At 41.1% G+C, this 19229-nt stretch overlaps 1 protein-coding gene across 1 annotated transcript in view; it reads right to left on the minus strand.

Moving 5' to 3' along the window:
• Positions 1-19229, minus strand: part of DOCK5 (dedicator of cytokinesis 5) — a 236457-nt gene that overhangs the window by 123634 nt on the left and 93594 nt on the right. The window contains exons 5-8 of the mRNA XM_031949649.1: positions 18332-18428; positions 11499-11647; positions 1837-1972; positions 1241-1398 (exon numbers count right to left, since the gene is read on the minus strand). Of these exons, the coding sequence (XP_031805509.1) occupies positions 1241-1398; positions 1837-1972; positions 11499-11647; positions 18332-18428 (540 nt within the window). The remainder of the gene's footprint in view (positions 1-1240; positions 1399-1836; positions 1973-11498; positions 11648-18331; positions 18429-19229) is intronic.

Raw genomic sequence — 19229 nt, forward strand, 5'->3', positions numbered from 1 at the left:
CCAGTAAAGGGAGGAAAATAATCAGACCTACCTCCTGGTACCAAAAGGATTGAATGAAATAATGTAGATAAAGCAGGTTATAGACCTTAAATTTTAAAATTTTAGTTATTTTTAGTAGTAGTAACAGTAGTAGCAGAAGTAATAATAGTAGTATTAACAGTAATAATGGTGGTAGTGGTAGTAGTAGTATTAGTAACGATAGTAATGGTAGTGGCGGGAGTGGTCATAGTAATCTAGGCTTTCCATAGTATCTGATAAGAGTAGGACTTTTAATAAAAGCTTTCCCTTATCCTGGCCCTATTCCTGATTTTCTGGGTTTTAATCGGGCTTCTGCAGCTGCTAATTCTGGAAGGGTCAAGCATCCTTGTTGTTTTTCACCCTAAAATATATTCCTGCAAGACTTAGCATCCTTCCCTATTTGGAGTCTCCATTTATGGAGTGAACCAAGGTGGCCAAGAGTCATTCTCTTCCAAGGTCTTTTTCTCACTTTTTGTACTTCAAAACCATTTACCCTTCCTTCTGTGTGTGGTCTTTAAGATGTAAGAATCTAGAGGGTAGAGAATTACTTTCTTTTAGCTTGTATTTTTACGCTTAACTTAGCACAGTGCCTGATGCTTATAATCCTTCCTCCTTTCCCCTCTGCCTCCCTCTTTGCTCTCCCCATTTTCATTCCCTCCCTTATTATCTTCCTTCCTTCCCTTAGTCTCCCCTATTTTTCCTCACTCCTTCCTTCCTCCCTTTCCTCCTTCCTTCCTTCCTTCCTTCCTCCCTTGCATCTTCCCTTCCTCTCATCCTATCCTTCTTCCTTTCCTTCTCTCATCCTCCTTTCCTTCTTCCTTTTTTTCCTCATCCTCACTTCCTTCTTTCTTTCCTTCTCTCTCCCTCCCTCTCTCCTTACTTTTCTTCTTTCTCCCTCCTTCTTTCTCCATGTTTCCTTCCTTCTTTCCTCCCATCCTGTCTTCCTTCTCTGTCTCCCTCCTTCCCGTCCTTCCCTGTCTCCCTCCTTCCCTTCCTTCCCTGTTTCCCTCCTTTCCTCTTTCCCTCTCTCCCTTCTTCCCTCCCTCCCCTTCCTTCCTTCCTTCCTTCCTTCCTTCCTTCCTTCCTTCCTTCCTTCCTTCCTTCTTTCTTCCCTGTTCCCTCCCTCCTTCCCTCCCTACCTTTAGGTTGGAGTCAGATTATGGCCGTTGGATTTTGGGTGTAGATGGGGTGCATGAGAAGGGGTTTCAGACTTGCATGTTACCTGATAAATCTGGACTGATCTGGGTCGTAGAGGGCCATAAGCAGCTCAGCATCCTCCCCAATGTTGCAGACAAAGTTTTTGAAGTTGACATAGAGGCAGTAGGTGTGCATTGTATTGAAGATTGACTGGCCTCGCAAATCCAGATTCTGGAGAATGGACTGAGGGCAGGAGAGAAGCTGAATTTAACTTAGGAAGAAAGACCTGAGTACAAATCCTTCTCCAAACTGACCGGGAGGAGGTCACTGAATACATCCAGAAAACGGGGATAAGAATGCCTGCTGCTTTCATAGCAAATAGTGGACAAACCCCTGTCAATCTCAGTTTCCCCATCTATTAAATAGTGATTATTGTAGCACCTACTCCCCAGGATCATTGTGAAAATTTTTAAAAGATCATATGTAAAGACTTATTTTAAAGAGCTGCATAAATGTTTATTATCATTCCCCTTTAATTTGCTGATCTAATAAGAGGACTTGCTTTGATTATCTCTGGTTGCATAATATTGAGCCATTTATGATGCTTTGTCATCTTTAGAATCAACACCATGGAGGGGACTCAGGCGTGGGAAAGCCTCCTTCCCATCTCAGGGGCTGTACCTTTTCTTCTTGGATCCTTTCTTCAATCCTCTGGGAGGCCACTTCATGGGCTCTGAACAGGGCAATGGTGCTGGTCTCATCGGGATCCAAAATGTTTCCATTCTCATCTCGAACCACGAGGTCGAGTCCCAGCATTCTGGAAAGAGACAGGTGGGGGAGAGTTGGTATGGTCAGATACTTCTGCATGAGAAAGACCCTTCAGGAAGGGGATAGCTGCTCAGAAGCACCCATCATGTGCTTATCAACTACAAATGGAGGAATAAGCTATGGAATGGAATGGAATAAAATATTATTGTTCTGCAAGGAATCACCAGCAGGATGATTTCAGAGAGGCCTGGAGAGACTTACAGGAACTGATGCTGAGTGAAGTGAGCAAAACCAGGAGATCATTGTATACCGCAATAGCAAGGTTATGTGATGATCAACAATAATAGACTTATTCGCAGCAATGCAGTGATTCAACACAATTCCAAAAGACTCATGATGGAAAATGCTATCCACACCTAGAGAAAGAACTGAGTCTGAATGCAGATCAAAGCATACTATTTTCATTTTTTGTTTTTTCTTGCTCATGATTTTTCCCTTTTGTTCTGATTCTTCTTTCACAACATGACTAATGTGGAAATACATTTAATATGATTGTGCATGTATAAGCTATTTTGGATTGCTTACTGTCTTGAGGGATAAGGAAGGAGGAAAATTTGAACTTCAAAATCTTTTAAAGCTGAATATTATTAGTTATTAGTTGTATTAGGCAGGTCACACGAATCCCAATTGCCTCTTTAAAAATATGAATGAAGAAATGAAATATATATATATATGTTTATATATATTATTGGGAGGGGAAAGGAAAAAATTCAAGCAATCCAGTCTTGTCACAGTCACAACCAGAAGAGGCAAAGCCCAAAAAGCAGAGTGATGACTCAGGAAGGATACCTCAAGTTGACTCCTAGCCCTTCCACTCATTGGCTGCCTGCCTTTGGGCAAAGGACTTTGCTTTCTCCCTGCTTCAGCTTGTGCTTTGAAAAATACTGCCTTCCAGCCTTACACAAAAATGACAAATCAAAAAAAGATGAGATTGAGATAAATAATATTTAATCCTGAAGCTAATTGAGAACCACTAAATTTAGTCAGTCAGGGAGTGGCAGGATCAGGTTTGCCCTGGAGAAAAATCACTTTTATCACTTAGTGGTTGACAGAAGGGACAGAGAGAGACTTGAGGTTCACCACATAGTGGTTGCTGTTCAATGATTCAGTCATGTCCAACTCTTTGTGACCTTGGCCATGAGGTTATTGAGCTTTGACAGGACCTTCTGTGTCCGGTGTGTTTCCATTGTACAGATGAAGCATTGAGGCAAACAGGTTAAGTGACTTGCTCAGTCATGCAGCTGCTAAGTGTTTAAAAGCTGGATCTTCCTGACTCCAAGTCTGGAGCTCTATCTACTGCATCATCTAGCTGGCCTGGCACAGAGTAAGCTCTTAATAAATGCTTGATGACTAACAAAATGTCCATTGGTGCTCTTCACCCTCCTGCAGCTATGAAGCTATCTAGAGGGCTAGGGAGGGGGGTATATACATAATATACATATATATATATATATATATATATATATATGTTAGCAATATAGCATATAAATTAGGAGTATATAGGGGCACCTAAGGGGGAGATTGGCTCACTGAACTCATCTTCATGAATTCAAATCTGGTCTCAGACACTAGCTATATGATCCTGGAGTAAGTCATTTCGTCACTGCTGCCTCAGTTTCCTCATCTGTAAAATGAGCTAAAGAAGGAAATGGCCAACTATTACAGGAGCCACCTGCTAATGGCTGCTGGGAATCTAACTCTGACCTGCAGAAAAGATCCCTTCATGTGAGAAGATGATAACGATACAAGGAGACTGAGAGGTAGATTGACTTCTCTCCTCTTCCCTCTTGTCTTTGATTTATTTTATTCCCAACCTACAAGAAACATCTGCATCAGCAAAGGCTGACTTGCAATTCCTTCAGTGTTAGATTCACAGCTGTGGGGGCTTTTTGAGCATCAACCTGCCCCTTCGCACTTAGGCATGGTTCTTAACAATTCCCCATTTTTTTTTTTTTGTTTTATGGGAACACGATTATTTCCCCCCACCAGCATGGCCAGTAAGTTTGTGCACTGGCTGTTATCTGAGCCTGCATGTTGAGGAATGCAAACGATACTAGCAAAGTCTTTTCCATCCTATTTCTCTGGATGGTTGTAGGGTAAGAGGCTATAGCAGGCATTGAATCTTGTGAGATGTCATGGAGACAAACTTACAAACAGAGAAGTAGGATTGTAGTCAGAGTAGACATTTTTCCTAAGTCCCTCATCTGTCTACTGGCTCGGCCCTTTGACATGTTGGCCCAATTTAATTATCCTGTCTGAAAAAGTCTTATTGGATCTCTTCTCTCTTTCCTTCCCTATGGTTACCAATGGAACTCTCCTGAGAGGATCCTACTCACAAACAGCTCCTGAGTGCTGCTGCTTCTTTGTTTCTTGTGCCCCACATTGGGCGCCGTTTGTTATGGGAACAACCTGCTAGTGGCTGTTGGGGATCTAACTTTGACCTGCAGAACAGATCCCTTCATGTGAGAGGATGATAACAATACAAGGAGACTGAGAGGCCATTGCATTCTCTGACCTCCCTCCTCTTCCCTCTGCCTCCCATTTATTTAATTCCCAATCCACAAGCAACATCTGCATCAGTAAAGGCTGCTTTGCAGCTCCTTCAGTGTTATGATTCACAGATGTGGGGGCTTTGGGAGAATCGACCTGCACCAACCACTCCAGAATCTTTGCCAAGAAAACCCCAAATGGAGTCAGGAAGTTTGGACATGACTGAAACAATTCAACAACCACCACAACATAGGTGGGAGCTCTGGGTCTGAGTTAGAAAGGCCTGGTTTCAAGTCCTTCTTCAATATGGAGATAACACCCAGTCTCCAAGGGTACAATAGATAGGGTCATGGATTTGGAGTAAAGACAAAATAGGTTCAATTGCTATCTTAATCACTGATTGGCAGGGCCAGTGGGCCAGGGCTTCTTCACCCATGAAATAAGGGTCTTGGAGCCCTTAGTCTCTCCAAGATAGAATTTACAATCTTTCCTTACTGGGTTGTTATGAGACTCAAAACACTTAACCTAAATCAAGGGCTTTCCAGATATTAACAGGCAGTAGAAATACCAGTGAATAGTATCCTTATTGAGATAGCTTTAAAAAATAAATAACTAGAGCAGCTAGGTGGTACAGTGGCTAGATACCAGTCCTGGAATCAGGAGGAGCTGAGTTCAAATATAATCCTAGATACTTATTATCTATGTGACCCTGGACAAGTTACTTAATCCCAATTGTCTCTCACACATAAAAATTTCTTGCTAAGAGACTAACTACTGCTTGGTAACATGGCTATCCACACTGGTGGAGAGCCTATACCAATTACAGATAATTCTAAGGATTAAAATGTAATTGCTGCTATAATGCTTAATTATTACCTTACAAAACATGATTTCGTTCTCAGATAATCCCAAAGTCAGCAATGAGCAGGCAGATTTTTTTTAGATTTGGCACACACGGATCATCTTGGTTCCACCAAATAAGCAAACCACAGGCCATTGTTTCTGGGCCCAGCTTGGAACTCTAAAAAGCCATCTATGTCCCCTCCAAAAACGAGGAACAAAGGAATAACAATCATTTGTTCCACTTCATGCAACTGCTTGGAAACTGGAAGAATAAAGAGGAACCCAAAATACAGCCTCCTCCTGCTGAACACGGGTCCCCAGCTATGGGAAATCGTGGCTAACAAACAGAGGAAAAGGAAAATGGGCCTCTTTCTGAGTCCAAGCAAATTCATTAACTTGTTTGAAGCTAGAGGAGGTTTGGCAGGTTTTGCTCTGAGTCAGCCAGACCCACAGGCCACCTGATTTCTACTCAAACCCATGAAATTGGGGCTTGGCTTCTGAAAGGGCCTAATCCCTGGCAGGGTGATGGGGCAGCTTCATTTCCTGACTAGCATTCAAGGGCTGGCCAGGGCAGGCAAGCACAAGCTGCCCTGTGGGGAGCAGGGGAGATGGATGTGGTCCAGAGCCCAAGGAGTCAAGGCTGGCTCATGGGCAGGTCAGAATGGCCTCAGCAGTCTCCTGGAATTACGCTGCAGGCATCTCAAAAGTTCTTGGTAAGGAGAGGGAATATCCTTCTGGGCTCTCAGGGAGCCCTCTTTTATTCATAAAACCCTTCTCATATGTGAATTCCTTTGGGTCTAACAATAACCCAAATGAGGAAGGATCCCAGCATCATCGATTTAGAGATGGAAGGAGCATTCAAGGCCACTGAATCAAAAAGATCCATTTTATAGATAAGGAAACTGAGATCCTGAGATTTTAAGTGGAAGAGTTAGTCAGTATCTGAGGTGTGATTTAAACCCAGAAAACTCTCTTCAGTCACTTTCAAAGGCTGATGAAATGATTACAATGAACATTCCTCTTCATTTTTTAAATAGGAAAACTGAGGCTCAGAGAAGTGAATAAATTTATCCCTGATTGCATAGCTACAAAATGAAAACTCCCAGTTCTTTTGTCTCCAGACTCAGGGCTTTTTTTCATAATGCCACGGATGAATTCTATTATGTCCACTTTTTAGATAAGAGAACTGAGTCTTAAGGAGTAAAATGACTTGCCAAAGATGAAATAACTGATCATTATGGAAATGGTGATTTGAATCCAGGTTCCTCCTATGTCTGTATGACCATGATAGGGATGAAACTGGTTCATTGAAGAAAGAAAAAACATAAAGGCTTTGAAAACAAATGGATGCTCATCTATATAATTAATTAATAAGTCAAGAAGATTTTGTTAAGCACTTTCTATTTGTTGGCACCATGTTGGGTTCTTGAGATATAAAGGTATAGAGATGTGAAGATAGAAAGTCTTGCCCTCCAGAAGCTTACATTCTATGAGGGATGTAACATAAGTATATAAAAATATATAGGATAAAGATAAGATAATTGGAGAAGTAAGATCATTAGGGGCTATGCAGAACAGGAAAAATACATGTGAGATGAAGTTTTAAGGCAGGAAGGGATTCTAAGAGAAAGAGATAAGGAGTGAATCTAGCCATGGTCATGTGCAGGACAAATGCATGCATTTGAGAGATGGAGACTTGTGCACAAGTAGACTGCTGTGGAGAGAGCAAAGAATATATGGAAGTTTGTAAATTGTAAGGTTAGATTGAAGAGCTTTTAATTTTAATACTCTCTCTCTCTCTCTCTCTCTCTCACACACACACACACACACACACACACACATATGTATATATTACATTTTATCCTAGAAATAAAAGGGAAATGATGGACTTTGTTGATGGTGTTAGAATGTCTAAGTCAAACCTATATTTCAGGAAAATCACCTTGTAGTGGAGTACAAGATCAATTGGGGGTAATATCAGTCAACCAGTCAACAACCACTTATTAAATATCTTTTGTACTAGGGGGCACAGAAGGGAGGAATGAACCAATCCCTACTCTCAAATCTACAGTATTATAATCTGTCTGGAAGGCAACATGTGTCCATGTATATTTTATGTATATATATGCACATATAGCATATATCTATAAATACATATATATTTACATACAGGACAAATACAAGGAAGTGGGGGGAAGAGGGTCAGTCTTTGTTTTGAAAAGGGGTTCTATGAGGATGAGGTGGGAAATGGGGGATATTCAGGGCAAAATAACAGAGATGGGAATTGGTGGCCACCAATGAAGACTAGAGAGAAGAGACATTTGAAAAGGAATATTGCTTAATGATGCTAAGAAGGTTGCTATGAAGGATTTTAGAAGCGAAATAAAAAAGTTTACTGTATCCCAGAGGGAAAAAGTAGCCATGAGGATTTCTAGAGCAGGGGAAGGATGCAGTCAGGCCTACAGTGGAAAAAAGTCATTTTGGCAGAATAGGGAGTAGTTTGGGAAAGACCAGTTATATAGGTTAGTACAGAAGTGCAGGAAGGGTGATGAGGCTGTCAATTTGGTGGTCCTGCTAGTAGGAAAAGGATGTTGTGGAGGTAGAAATAGCAAGATTTGGCAGCTGATTGGATCTGCAAGGGGAAGGACAGTAGAAAGTTGAGAATAGTACTAGACATCTGGAAAAGCAGCAATACCCCCAACAGAAATAGAGACATTGGGTAGAGGGATATTTTTGAGAGAAAAAGGATAAATTCTGTTTTGGATAGCCAATGGGGAGCTATTGATGTTTACCGAGTAAGGGAATGATGCGGTCAGATTTATGTTTTAGGAAGATGTATTGGACAGGGAAGAGATTTGACACAGGAAACCATGGAGGAGGCTATTTGTGATATTCCAAATGAGAGAAACTGCCATGGTGGAAATTGTTTTAGGGCTATAGAAATCAAGATAAGGGAACATCATAGAATATTACCAATTAGAAGAGATGCTGAATATAAAGAAATCAGAGAACTATAAAAAGACTTATGAAAGAATATATTGCAAAGTGATTAAAATCAGTACAAAGAAATTATTTTTAGTTAATTAATTAGTTAGTTATTAGTTAATAAAAAGAGCCCTGAATCGAAGTCAAGTGCTCAGTAATTACAATGACCAGTCTTTGCCCCCAGAGAGGAAATGATAAAGAAGCACCTCTCACCTTTTGGTGAGAGAGATATGGAATGTGGTAGATGCTGTCAAATATGGTCACTGTGTGGGTATTTTGCTGATCTTTCTTTCTCTCCTCTGAGGAAATGTTCACTGGTTAGATGTGTATTTATTTGTATCCTGAATGTATGCCTATGGGAGTAGGTCCTAAAGTAACTATGACACAAAGCAAAAGAAACCCATAAAATCAATATTTATAATAAGATTTTAAGTTGCTAGATAGGATCCTTGGACTTAAGCATAAATATTTCTCTAGAATAACAACAACATTTGATAAAGTTTAATCCTGTGCAGTAGAGAATGTACTGAAATAAGATTCACTTATATAGTCTCCAGTTAATTTTTAATCCTTTTTTATGAATGATCTTTTGTTTAGTATAATTTTTATTGTACTATAGCCAGTAAAAGGGGCATTTAGTATTTCTGCTTTTCTACATTTGCTTATGGTATTTTTATGCCCTGTTATGTGGTCAATTTTTGTCAAGGTGCTGTGCACAGCTGAAAAATATGCATGCTCATTTTTATTCTCATCTAATAATCACCAGAGAGTTATCCTATCTAGTTTTGCTAAAATTTTATTCAGGTATATTCTTATGCCTATTATAAGGTCAATTTTTGTCAAGGTGCTGTACAGTTGAAAAACATGCCCACTCATTTTAATTCTCATCCAAGAATCACCAGACAGCCATCCTATCTTTATTTTTCTAAACTTTTATTTAGAAATTTTTAAAATTTCTAAAAAATTATTCTAAAATATTTATTACATTCTTCCCTGGCTCATAAACCAAAAACTAGGGAGCTCCCAGAGGGATCAAGAGTTTGCACTCACTCTCCAGAATTCAGGCCAATGAAACAGTGATATCCAAAACCAATCTGAGATTAAGCTTCAGCTAAGGTCAACAACTCAAGGCTTGGATTACTGACCCAGTTGGCCTTAGAGCTCATGGCCCTTAGTTTCAAGTTGCCCAAAGCATAATATGGACCTAGTCCTTTGTGGAAAGCAGTAGAGAAGGGACTCTAAGAGGGGCAGGAATCTTAGAATTAGCTCCTAGAGCTCAACGTAGACCAGCATTGCTGGGTTGTCCAGAGCATATCGCTGGAAAAATTAGCAGAAAAACCTATAAAATACTTAATAGAGAAGCCCCAAAGAAAAACAGCTTGCCATAAGATCAATAAGAATTTGAAAAAGAAATGATTCAAAAATTGAAAATGATTCTACATGATATAATAAATTAAATGAATAAGCAAATAAGAAATGAAAGTTTTGGAGGAAAGACTTGGAAAGAGATTTAATAATTGGATACAAACTGTACAAAACCTTACCCAAGTAAACAGATTTGCTGAAATTCAGAATGAACCAAAAATTTTGACACAATGAGACAACAAAAAAAGGATTACAACAAAGAAATAAAATTTAAAATAGAAGCAATTATAACAACTGACCAATCTAAAAGAGATCTTTAAGAATCATTGAACTACCTGAAAGTCACACTAAAAAAAAATTAACTCGGGTATCAATTTCACAAAATCATGAAGAAAAATGCTCAGATTTCCTAGTACCAGAGAGCAAAGTGGAAACAGAAGTAATTGATCATTTATAGCCCAAATCCAGAGCATCCAGGTTCAAAGAAAAAAATGCTTTGGGCAGCCAGAAAGAAAGGATGAAAAGAGTGAAGAGCCACAGTCCAGCTCACACAAGACTGAGTGACTTTCACTCAAAAAGAGCAAAGAGCAAAAAGTGAGATATTCTGAAAAGGCCAAGATGTGGGTTTACAACCAAGAACAACCTGTGGGGATTTTTGGTCTTTTCCCCAGAGAGGGAATGGAGGAAGAAGAGTCCATAGGAAAAAGAGCAGATTCTTATTAAATTGAAAAATTAAATTTAAAATCAGAAAACATTTGTATTCAGGACTTCTTTTATCTTTTTCCTTGTCATTTTGAACTTTTTGTCATTTTTCTTCTTTGTCATTTTTCATTAGCTTTTATAATTTTGAAAGGGGACACGGGGGTCCTCCAATATTAAAGTTTTGCTAACTATTTCTCCCTGTATTTCATTTTATTTTTTCCTTTATGGGTTTAGATACTATGTCACTCAGGGCACATATGTGAAGTATTAAAATTAATTAGAAGCCAGAAGATATGAAACTACTAGTTTGGCAGTAACTAGGAGTCACTTTTTTGACCCATACTTCAGTTTCCATTTCTGTAATAGGTGGATGATAATACTTGTTGTATCCATATCTAATGAACATGTCAAATGATTTGCAAAAACAACAAAGTGCTCCTTAAGCCTTAACCTTTTACTATTCTTTCTCTCCTTCTTTCCTCTTTTCTTTCTTTGCTTCCTTTTTCTTTCTTTCCCTCTTCTTCCCTTCCTTTTTTAAGAACCTAGTATATGCTTGATATTATGTGTTTTTAATAAGCACTCAAAAAGCTCTATAACCCTATCATTGAGTGTTCCCCATGATGCAGACGGCATGGCCCAATGAAAACATCAACGGATGCAGAGTCAGAAGAGCAAGACTTACATCCTGCCTTCCACATCACCTGTGAAGGCACTCAGTCTCAGGTTTTCATCTGGAAAACAAGCTAGGGTTGGGCTAGCCGGTTTCCACCTTCCTTCCCATCAGGGACCATCTCTGGTCTTCCTTGTAACCCCAGAGTTTAGCACAGTGGCTGGCCCAAAGAGTCAGCACCTGGTACCCGGTACCTGGGTGTCTGATACCAAGATTGTTTTTAGGAAGCTCAGAATAGCTTGAAGCTTCCCCAAAGGCTTTCCTCCAACCATTCCAAGAACGAGTAAGTGTGTTATTGTCCCCATTTTACAGAGCAGGAAACATAAATACTCTCTAAGGACATATTTTATAAGGAAGTGGGAGTTCAGCGTTATTCATCCACCATTAATAAGATCAATCCATCTTGGGAAAGAGTCCCTGACAGAAATGTGGCCGCTCTGCTAGGTTCCCCCCTGCTTACCTGTTGCCATGATCAATCTTGGCCGTGACCTTCTTCTTAAGCTCGGCCAGCTCATCCTTGGGGAGGGTTCCCGACAGGATCTGCGACCTCCACTCAATCAGGCTGTAGGTCATTTGCTGCAGCTGGCGGAAAAGGGTCACCTTGTTGTTCTGAAAGGAGGGAAGGAAAAGGGCTGTTTAAGGATTCCAGACTGGAGTAACTCCGGGCGAGGAGGCAGAGATGGCATTTGTGGCCATCCTCTGCTTCAGGGAGCAGGGCGGGAATTCTGGGCGCCCCAAGGCCACGTTCTGATGAAGGGGGTGGGTTTGTGCTGATACACACACATTCTGACCCAGTCTTCCTTGGGACCGATGACATGCATGCCTTTGGGAGTCAGCAAGCCAGGGCTAGCGCTGGATCACTGGAGCAGAGATTCAGGGTGCGAAGGACTTCGGAAGAATCATTTTTTCAAGGACATAAAATGCTTTTATGTGAAAGAAGGATGGGGGATTTACTTTGATCGATAGTAGAGAGCATCAATAGGTAGAGGCAGATTTCAGCCCAACCTAAGGAAGAAGAGGCTAGTGGAGAGTGGACCTTCTTGGGAGATGTGACCCCCATCCCGACCCTAATCCTAGCCCTGGTTCCCATTGAAGAACTTTCAGCAAAGGAAGGACAAACCATTTGCCAGGCAAGCTGTAGAGATGATTCTCAATTGGTTAAGAATAGGGCTCAATGTTCTCCAAGGTCCCATTCTTTAACTAATCTCAGATCATTTCCCTTCTCTATCTTGCTAACCAACCAGGCTCAGAAAAGTATAGAGGGTGGTTCGTTGTTATTATTGTTGTTTAAACTTGTTTCTGATGAGCAGAGGCCCACCAAGACTCCTCATTAAGCTCCACTAAAAATAGGGCAATTTTGGTGTCAAACTAAAGTTTTCCTGGGAAGTCCCAGAAGGAAAGGGGGAGAATTCAAGCCTGCAGACTATGTCACACCATCTGAGATTTCTAGATGACAAAAAAGCCATCTTTTTATTCATAGATCCTTTATTGAGATGAAGAAGACATTATCCATATTGTACCCAAACTTTCCCCTACTTCATTTTTTCCAAGGTGATTAGATAAGAAACTTGCTAAATGATTTCTTCATTAACCATGACATGAGTTCAAGAAACCCCAGGACTATGTGGCAGTCTGCTTTGTTCTTGCCATGTTCCTCCCTCTTTCGTTTCAATTAAATTAGAGCCTGTCAAAGACTCTAATGAAGACCTCTGCATGTCAGATCTGTGTATTCCTTTCTGTCTCTATTCATTCTCTCCAGAGGGCTATTGCAGGGAGAAATTAAACAAAGAGGCTGCTTCCACCCTCCTTTTGGTGGGTCCCCTTTCCTTTGAAGAAATTAATTTAGAGAGTACGTACCAAGGAGATCCCATTGAGAAGGGGCCATTGGAAGAGGATGCCCATGAAAACAGAGGCATAGAAAAAGTCATAGGGCAGCTCTTCTGACAAAGTCCAGCAAGTCTCTGGAATGGGGAACCTTAGTAGGTTAGTCAATTGGATCTCCTCACTTTACAAATGAGGAAACTGAGGTCCAGAATTGTCCAGGATCAGGATCATTGGTTCATGGATTGGAACAAAATTGGACCATAGAAACTAATGCTTTTCATCCCTTCATTTTATAGGTGAATAGAAGAAGGCCCAGAGAGATGAGGGGTATTTGGTAGATCTTTCACAGGCCTTGTAGTCTATCCTCCCTCATTTACAGACAAGGAAACTAAGATCCAGGGAGGTCACAAAATTTGTTCAGATGGCAATCATTTGAACCCAGGACTTTTGCTCCCAATCTAAGACTCTTTCTATTGCCACATGAAAAAAGTTCATCAAAAAAAATCAGAATGAAAGGGGAAGGAATGGGAATCCAATCATCATTTTGCTCTTTACACAGTAATTACCATGTCACATTTCCCCTCTCATTAACTTCAGAATTGAAAGAGAAAATGAGAGGGAAGGGCCTGCATATCACAAATAAAAAATTTGAAAAACTGGATGAAGGTTTCCATAGGAATGCTTTTTTTTCCCTGATTTGGAGCTTTCACTGCTGAAATTATTCCTGGGAACATAGAACTAAGGGTTCAGTGACCACTAACAGTATAAAGAAATTAAATTTAAGGATGATTTATCTTGCTGGAAATGTGACCATCAAAGAAAGAACAAATCATTATAGTCTTCAAGATCAAAAGGAAATAGATTTAAATCAGGAAAGAACTTTCAAGGTGATTTAGTTCAAACTTACCATTTGGTGAAAGAAGGACCCAATGAGATTGAGTGAGGTCAGAAAGCTATTTAACACCATAGTGCTGGAGATCCAACCAGGTTCTCTGATGCCCAAACTAGCCCCGTGCCCCTCTATCACGCTATTCTTGCCATTGCCATTTTCTTTTTTGCAAAACTGTTTACTAAGTGCTTACTACAGCACATCCAAGAGCCAGCTTTTCTCCACTAGATCTCTGCGGAACAATGACCTGGCCCTTCAATCTATTTGCTTGGCAACTTTTCAGAAAGAACTTCAGTTGCTATTCACTGGTTCTCTGGACCACATCTATCTACTGAAATCTCTCTAAGAAACGTCCCTCCCGCTTTTAAAGTTTAAATTAAACACACTTAAACTTTAGAAGTTCCGAGGTGAGAAATATCTATGGTAGATGTTTGGTCATGGGATCTCATTCTAGGAGGGAGATTGGCAAACAGGTGCTTGCCCAGGACAGGGACTAAGAAGGGAAAAGGTCTGGGATCAAAGTTATATAAGGAATGAATGGCTGAAGGATGTTGGTTGTTTATCCTGAAGAAGAGTTTAAGATTTAAAGTAGACATGGCAGCCATAAGGGGCAGCAGCAGAAGCAGCATTTTTATTTTCTTATAGAAGAAATACAAGGTAGGAAGAGCTTGAAGGCAGATTTCAGGTTAAATTCAAATTTAGGGAAAAGTCTCCTAATATCTAGAACTGGCCTTGGCCCTGGTGAGACTCAATTTGAAAGGGGGACAGAGGAAAATAACCAGAATGATAGAACCTAAAATCCTGTCAAAGTAGAATTTCTGTGAGGGCACCAAGGATGCCTAGCATGGAGGAAAGGGAGATTTCAGGAGAGAGAAGAATATATAAAATTATCAAGAATTGTTAAAAAGGAAGAACATGTCTTGGGGGAAGATAAGCAAGGGGTGAGGGATTCATAAACTCATGATGAATGATCAGGGAAGAGAAAAGGTTCAGGAATATCTGATCATAGATACAGAGCAAGAAGGAGCCTTCCAGATCAACTCATCCAATTCCCTGCTTTTACAAATGAGGAACCTGAGGCCTCAAGGACAGTCAAGCTGAAACCATAGCAGAGATTTGTCAGTAATGGCCTGCATTAGGAATTCCTTTTATTTAATTCTCTTTATAAAGACTTCTATTGTATCATAGAAAAAAGAAAAGGAAAATTTATTCTCAAAACAACCAATGATGTGACTTTTTTCTGCCCATATCCAGCTGCCTCTTAGAAGCCTCCCAAATTTTCTCTGTTTCAAATATCTCTGTGGGAATCTTATTCTCATCATGATATAAAGGGGATTTATGTGTTCTTGTTCCGACTTGAATTGGGCCTCCCAGAGCCCTTATAGCTCTAAGATTTTCTGGGTTTTGTTGCCAGGCAGAACTGAGGCTAAGGGTGGAACTATTCTCAAGCATCTCTAGAATGTTAAAAAAAAAAAAAAAATCCCCAACCTATCCCTGGCCATTACCTAACCACACTTCCTATCTTCAGCTCCTCCCCCAAAGCAAACATGTGAGGGGGGAATTAGCGGGTGGACACACCCAGACCTCTCAAGTCATACTTTGCTCCCAAGGACTCTTAGTTTTCCTTCAACAAACATTTCTTAAGCTCAAGGCTTCCCATCAAAAGAAGGGAGGCTTGTACCAGACTTATCTCAAACATTTCCTGTTTCTTCCCCAATAGCTGAAAATGCCCATAAGAATGGCGAGGCAGCCAGGAAGAGCAACCAGGAAGGTCACACCTGTTCTGAAAACTCCCTTCACTCTGGAATTTGAGCTCCTGTGTCTCCTGCAGAGAACTGGACCAGTGTCTCCTAGACCGGCGTCCAGTCCCAATGGGCTGTTTCTACAGAGGAACACTTGGTCTTGCAACTGGGAGTCCGAGGCCACTGAGAATCTCATGTTTGTCACAGAAAAAAGGTTGTTTGGGACCTCTCCGGAGTGAGTGATTCTGCCCACAGCAAGATAAAGACAGACCTGTGACTTTCCACTTGGGCTAATATTACTGGCTTGAGGTAGTGTAGTACAGTGGAAAGGGCTCAGGGTTTAGTCAGAGGGCCAGGTTTTAAATCCTCCCTCTGACACTGACCACTTTGTAGCCTTGTTGAAATCATCAGGCTCAGTTTTCTTATCACAAACTAAGGAACAAAGAACTGAAGGTCAATCAGTCAAGGAACACTTTTTATGTACCTACTATGTGCCAGGCACTGGGCTAAGGGATGGGATGCAAACGTCCCTGTCTCAAAGAGTCCAGTACAAAGGGAGACAGACAACAAGCAAAGAAATATGGAAAAACCAGCGACGTAACATAAATAGGAAATAACTAACAGAGGGAAGATGCTAGAGTCAAGAAGTATTGGGAGAGATTTCCTATAGAAGGAGGGATTTTGGATGAGATGGAAAGGAAGGCAGAGGTGAGGAAGGAGAACGTCTCAGACATGGGGAACATCCAGAGAAAAACGCCTGGATCTGAGCGATAGAGGCAGAATTTGAACCCATAAGTCTATAGCCAAGGCTATTTACAGGCCGATGCTGCCTCTCTCACTACACTTTTATTGATGAAGAAAGGAGGCTCAGGGAGATCAAGAGACTTGGGCTGGAATCACACAGGAGTGACTCTCATGGACAGCTACAAGCTGGGAATCCAGTGATACAACTTTCAGATGAAGGTTAAAACATAAGATGTCTTAATTGGATGCAACGTCTCAAAAAAAAACATGGGACCCTGCTCCTCTCAGAATCAAGAGACTCTCTCCACAAAGAGAGGTTAATGGCCCATTGAGGGTAAGGGATACTACCATCAGAGCAACAGAGGTCACCTGTCCAATGAGGGCTTTGGTCTAACCATTGTATTCTTGGTCACCTGTCCAAAGAAAGCTTTGATCTAACCAATGCTCAAAAATCTTCTTGCCCTAAGATTCTGTAATTCCATGAGATAATGGTTGACGCTTTCAGAAAGAAAACAGCAGGATTGCTCCAAGCAGTTAGAAAGATGGAGGACACCATTTGTGGGTGGTTTCCTATTTAATTTATGAGCCTATATGAATAGCAAGATCAAGCTACAGATCTATTATAATTGGTTTTTGCTTGTTGTTTGGTGAGGCAATTGGGGTTAAGTGACTTGCTCAGGATCACAATAGCTAGGAAGTGTTAAGTATCTGAGGCCAGATTTGAATTCAGATCCCCCTGACTCTAGAACAGATACTCTCTCCACTGAGCCATCTAGCTGTCCCGATCATAACTGCTTAATTAATTAATTAGTGGCTTGTTGTCATTGAGTCAAGTGATAGCAAACAAGAGAAGTTTTGAAACTTTGCCTTTTGTGGTCCACACTCAGTTCCCACACTCAGTTCCCACAGTCCTCTCCCTCTGGGTTTTAATGGTTCTCTTTGTCACTGAACAAGTGGAACTGGTTTGAATCATCCCATTGTTGAAGAGAGCCACAGGACTTAGAATTTTATGACCTGGATTCAAACCCCACTTACTGCTTATGGAACTCGAGGCAAGTGATTGGGCCTCTCTAAGCCCGTTTCCTCATCTGTAAATATAGGAGTTGGATGTGATAGGAAGGGACATCTGGTACTACAAATTCTATGCCTTTTTGCTCTCTCGGGATAGTCTCTGGCCTCCAAATCCAAGGATGGATAAAACGCTGGGAGTCGGGAAGACCTGGATTTAAATCCCATCATAGACCCTCACTAGCTAGCTAAGGCAAATTGTGATCTCTCCATGGCTTTGTACAAGATGATCTACAAAGAGCCTTCCACCCCTAAGTCTTGAGTCTATATCTTGATCCGTATTTCCTAGTGCCGTTGCCCATTCTAACTAGAAGCCAGACACGATTATCTACTAGACACAATGAACCTTTAATTTATTTATCATATATTCAAAGAAAAGACATTTGAGAGTTCCTTGGATAGAAAGGAGGTCAAATAAATCAATACTTAGAGAAATTAACTCACATTATTTGCTGAAGGTCAAATACTAAAGATAAAGCTTAAGTACTTTGGCCACATAATGAAAAGGTAGGATTCATTGGAAAAGACTCTGATTTTGGAAAAGATCAAAGACAAAAAGAAAAGTGGATGGGAGAGGAAGAGATGGAGAGAGAGTGTCATTAAACAATGAGCACGAACCCAGATAGACTTTGAGAAATAAAGGAGGAAGAGCAGCCAGAAGTGCAACGATCTATGGGGTCACAAAGAGTTGGAAAAGATTGAAGAATATTTAATAACATTCAAAGAATAATTACTGAGCACTGTATGCAGAAGACTGCTGCATTCTGTTCCAAATATGTAGTCATCTGCCCAAATCTGGCCTTGTAGAGTTTGAAGGCATCCTTCCCTCTGCTGGTATTCCCAGGATGGGGGATCCCAGGCAATTTTCCAAATTCAAAAACAATTGAAACTGAGCATAGAAAAATGATAAAGACCAAGTACAGGGCCAGGAAGAGATTTGCAATGGCATCTCCTCAAACTTCTTTGCAGAGGTGGGGGTCTATGGGTGTGCGAAGCTGCGTACTCTGGGCCTCGGAGGTGACTCACCACATAGAGCTTGTGCCAGATGACCGCCCATTCTCGGAGGGTAGAGGTGAGCTCGTGCACCAGTGGCACCTCGCTGGGAATCACGGTCTCGTGTTGCCTGGAGAGAGAAGCAGATCCCTTCCTGAGCCCTGGGTTTTCTTGAAGGAGCCCTGGCCAGTGGAAGGTGGGAAGGGCCTTGTTCCCAGGCTGACTTGAATCTTTGAGATTTGGAGAAAATCTCATTCACTCAGATCTCGGGCAATCCCCAAATCCCCAAACAGACCCTGAAAGAACCAGAGCCGAGACTGGCCTCCATTCTGGAATTCTGGAATATAAACTGAAGTAACTAGGATGTCATCAAGGGATCTGAGACATGGGGAAAGGCAAAGGGAAGGGAATAAGCATTTATGTAGCATCTACTGTAGACCAGGCATTGGACTAAATGCTTTACAAATATTACATTTAATGCTCACCATAACCCAAGAGGCTGGTGCTATTCTTATGGCCCGCATGTTACCAATGAGAAAACAGATGGAGGTTAAATGACTGTTTGATGTCACCTAGCTAATAAGTAAGGGTCTGAAGCCAGATTTGAACTCTGGTCTTCTTGACTCCAGGCTTACTACTTGGTGCCAGCTAATTTATAAGGAAAGCCCAGATTACCCAGTGGAACACTTGGCTGGATTTGGAGTTAGCGGCCTTGGGTTCTGGTTCTTATTGGGCCACCATCCAAACTCCATAAACTTGTCAGATGAGGGGGCTGGACCAGGTCAGTGGTCCTCTAGAGGGAGAATTAAAGGGCAAACTAGTGGGAATCAGTCATTCAATAACCATTTATGGAGTCAAAGTGCCACGCTCGTATCCTTGGACACAAAAAGATAATGTAGGATAGAGTAAGAAAATTTTGTCATTTCCCTCT

This window comes from Sarcophilus harrisii, chromosome 2 (assembly GCF_902635505.1).
Source record: "Sarcophilus harrisii chromosome 2, mSarHar1.11, whole genome shotgun sequence".
NCBI lineage: Eukaryota > Metazoa > Chordata > Mammalia > Dasyuromorphia > Dasyuridae > Sarcophilus > Sarcophilus harrisii.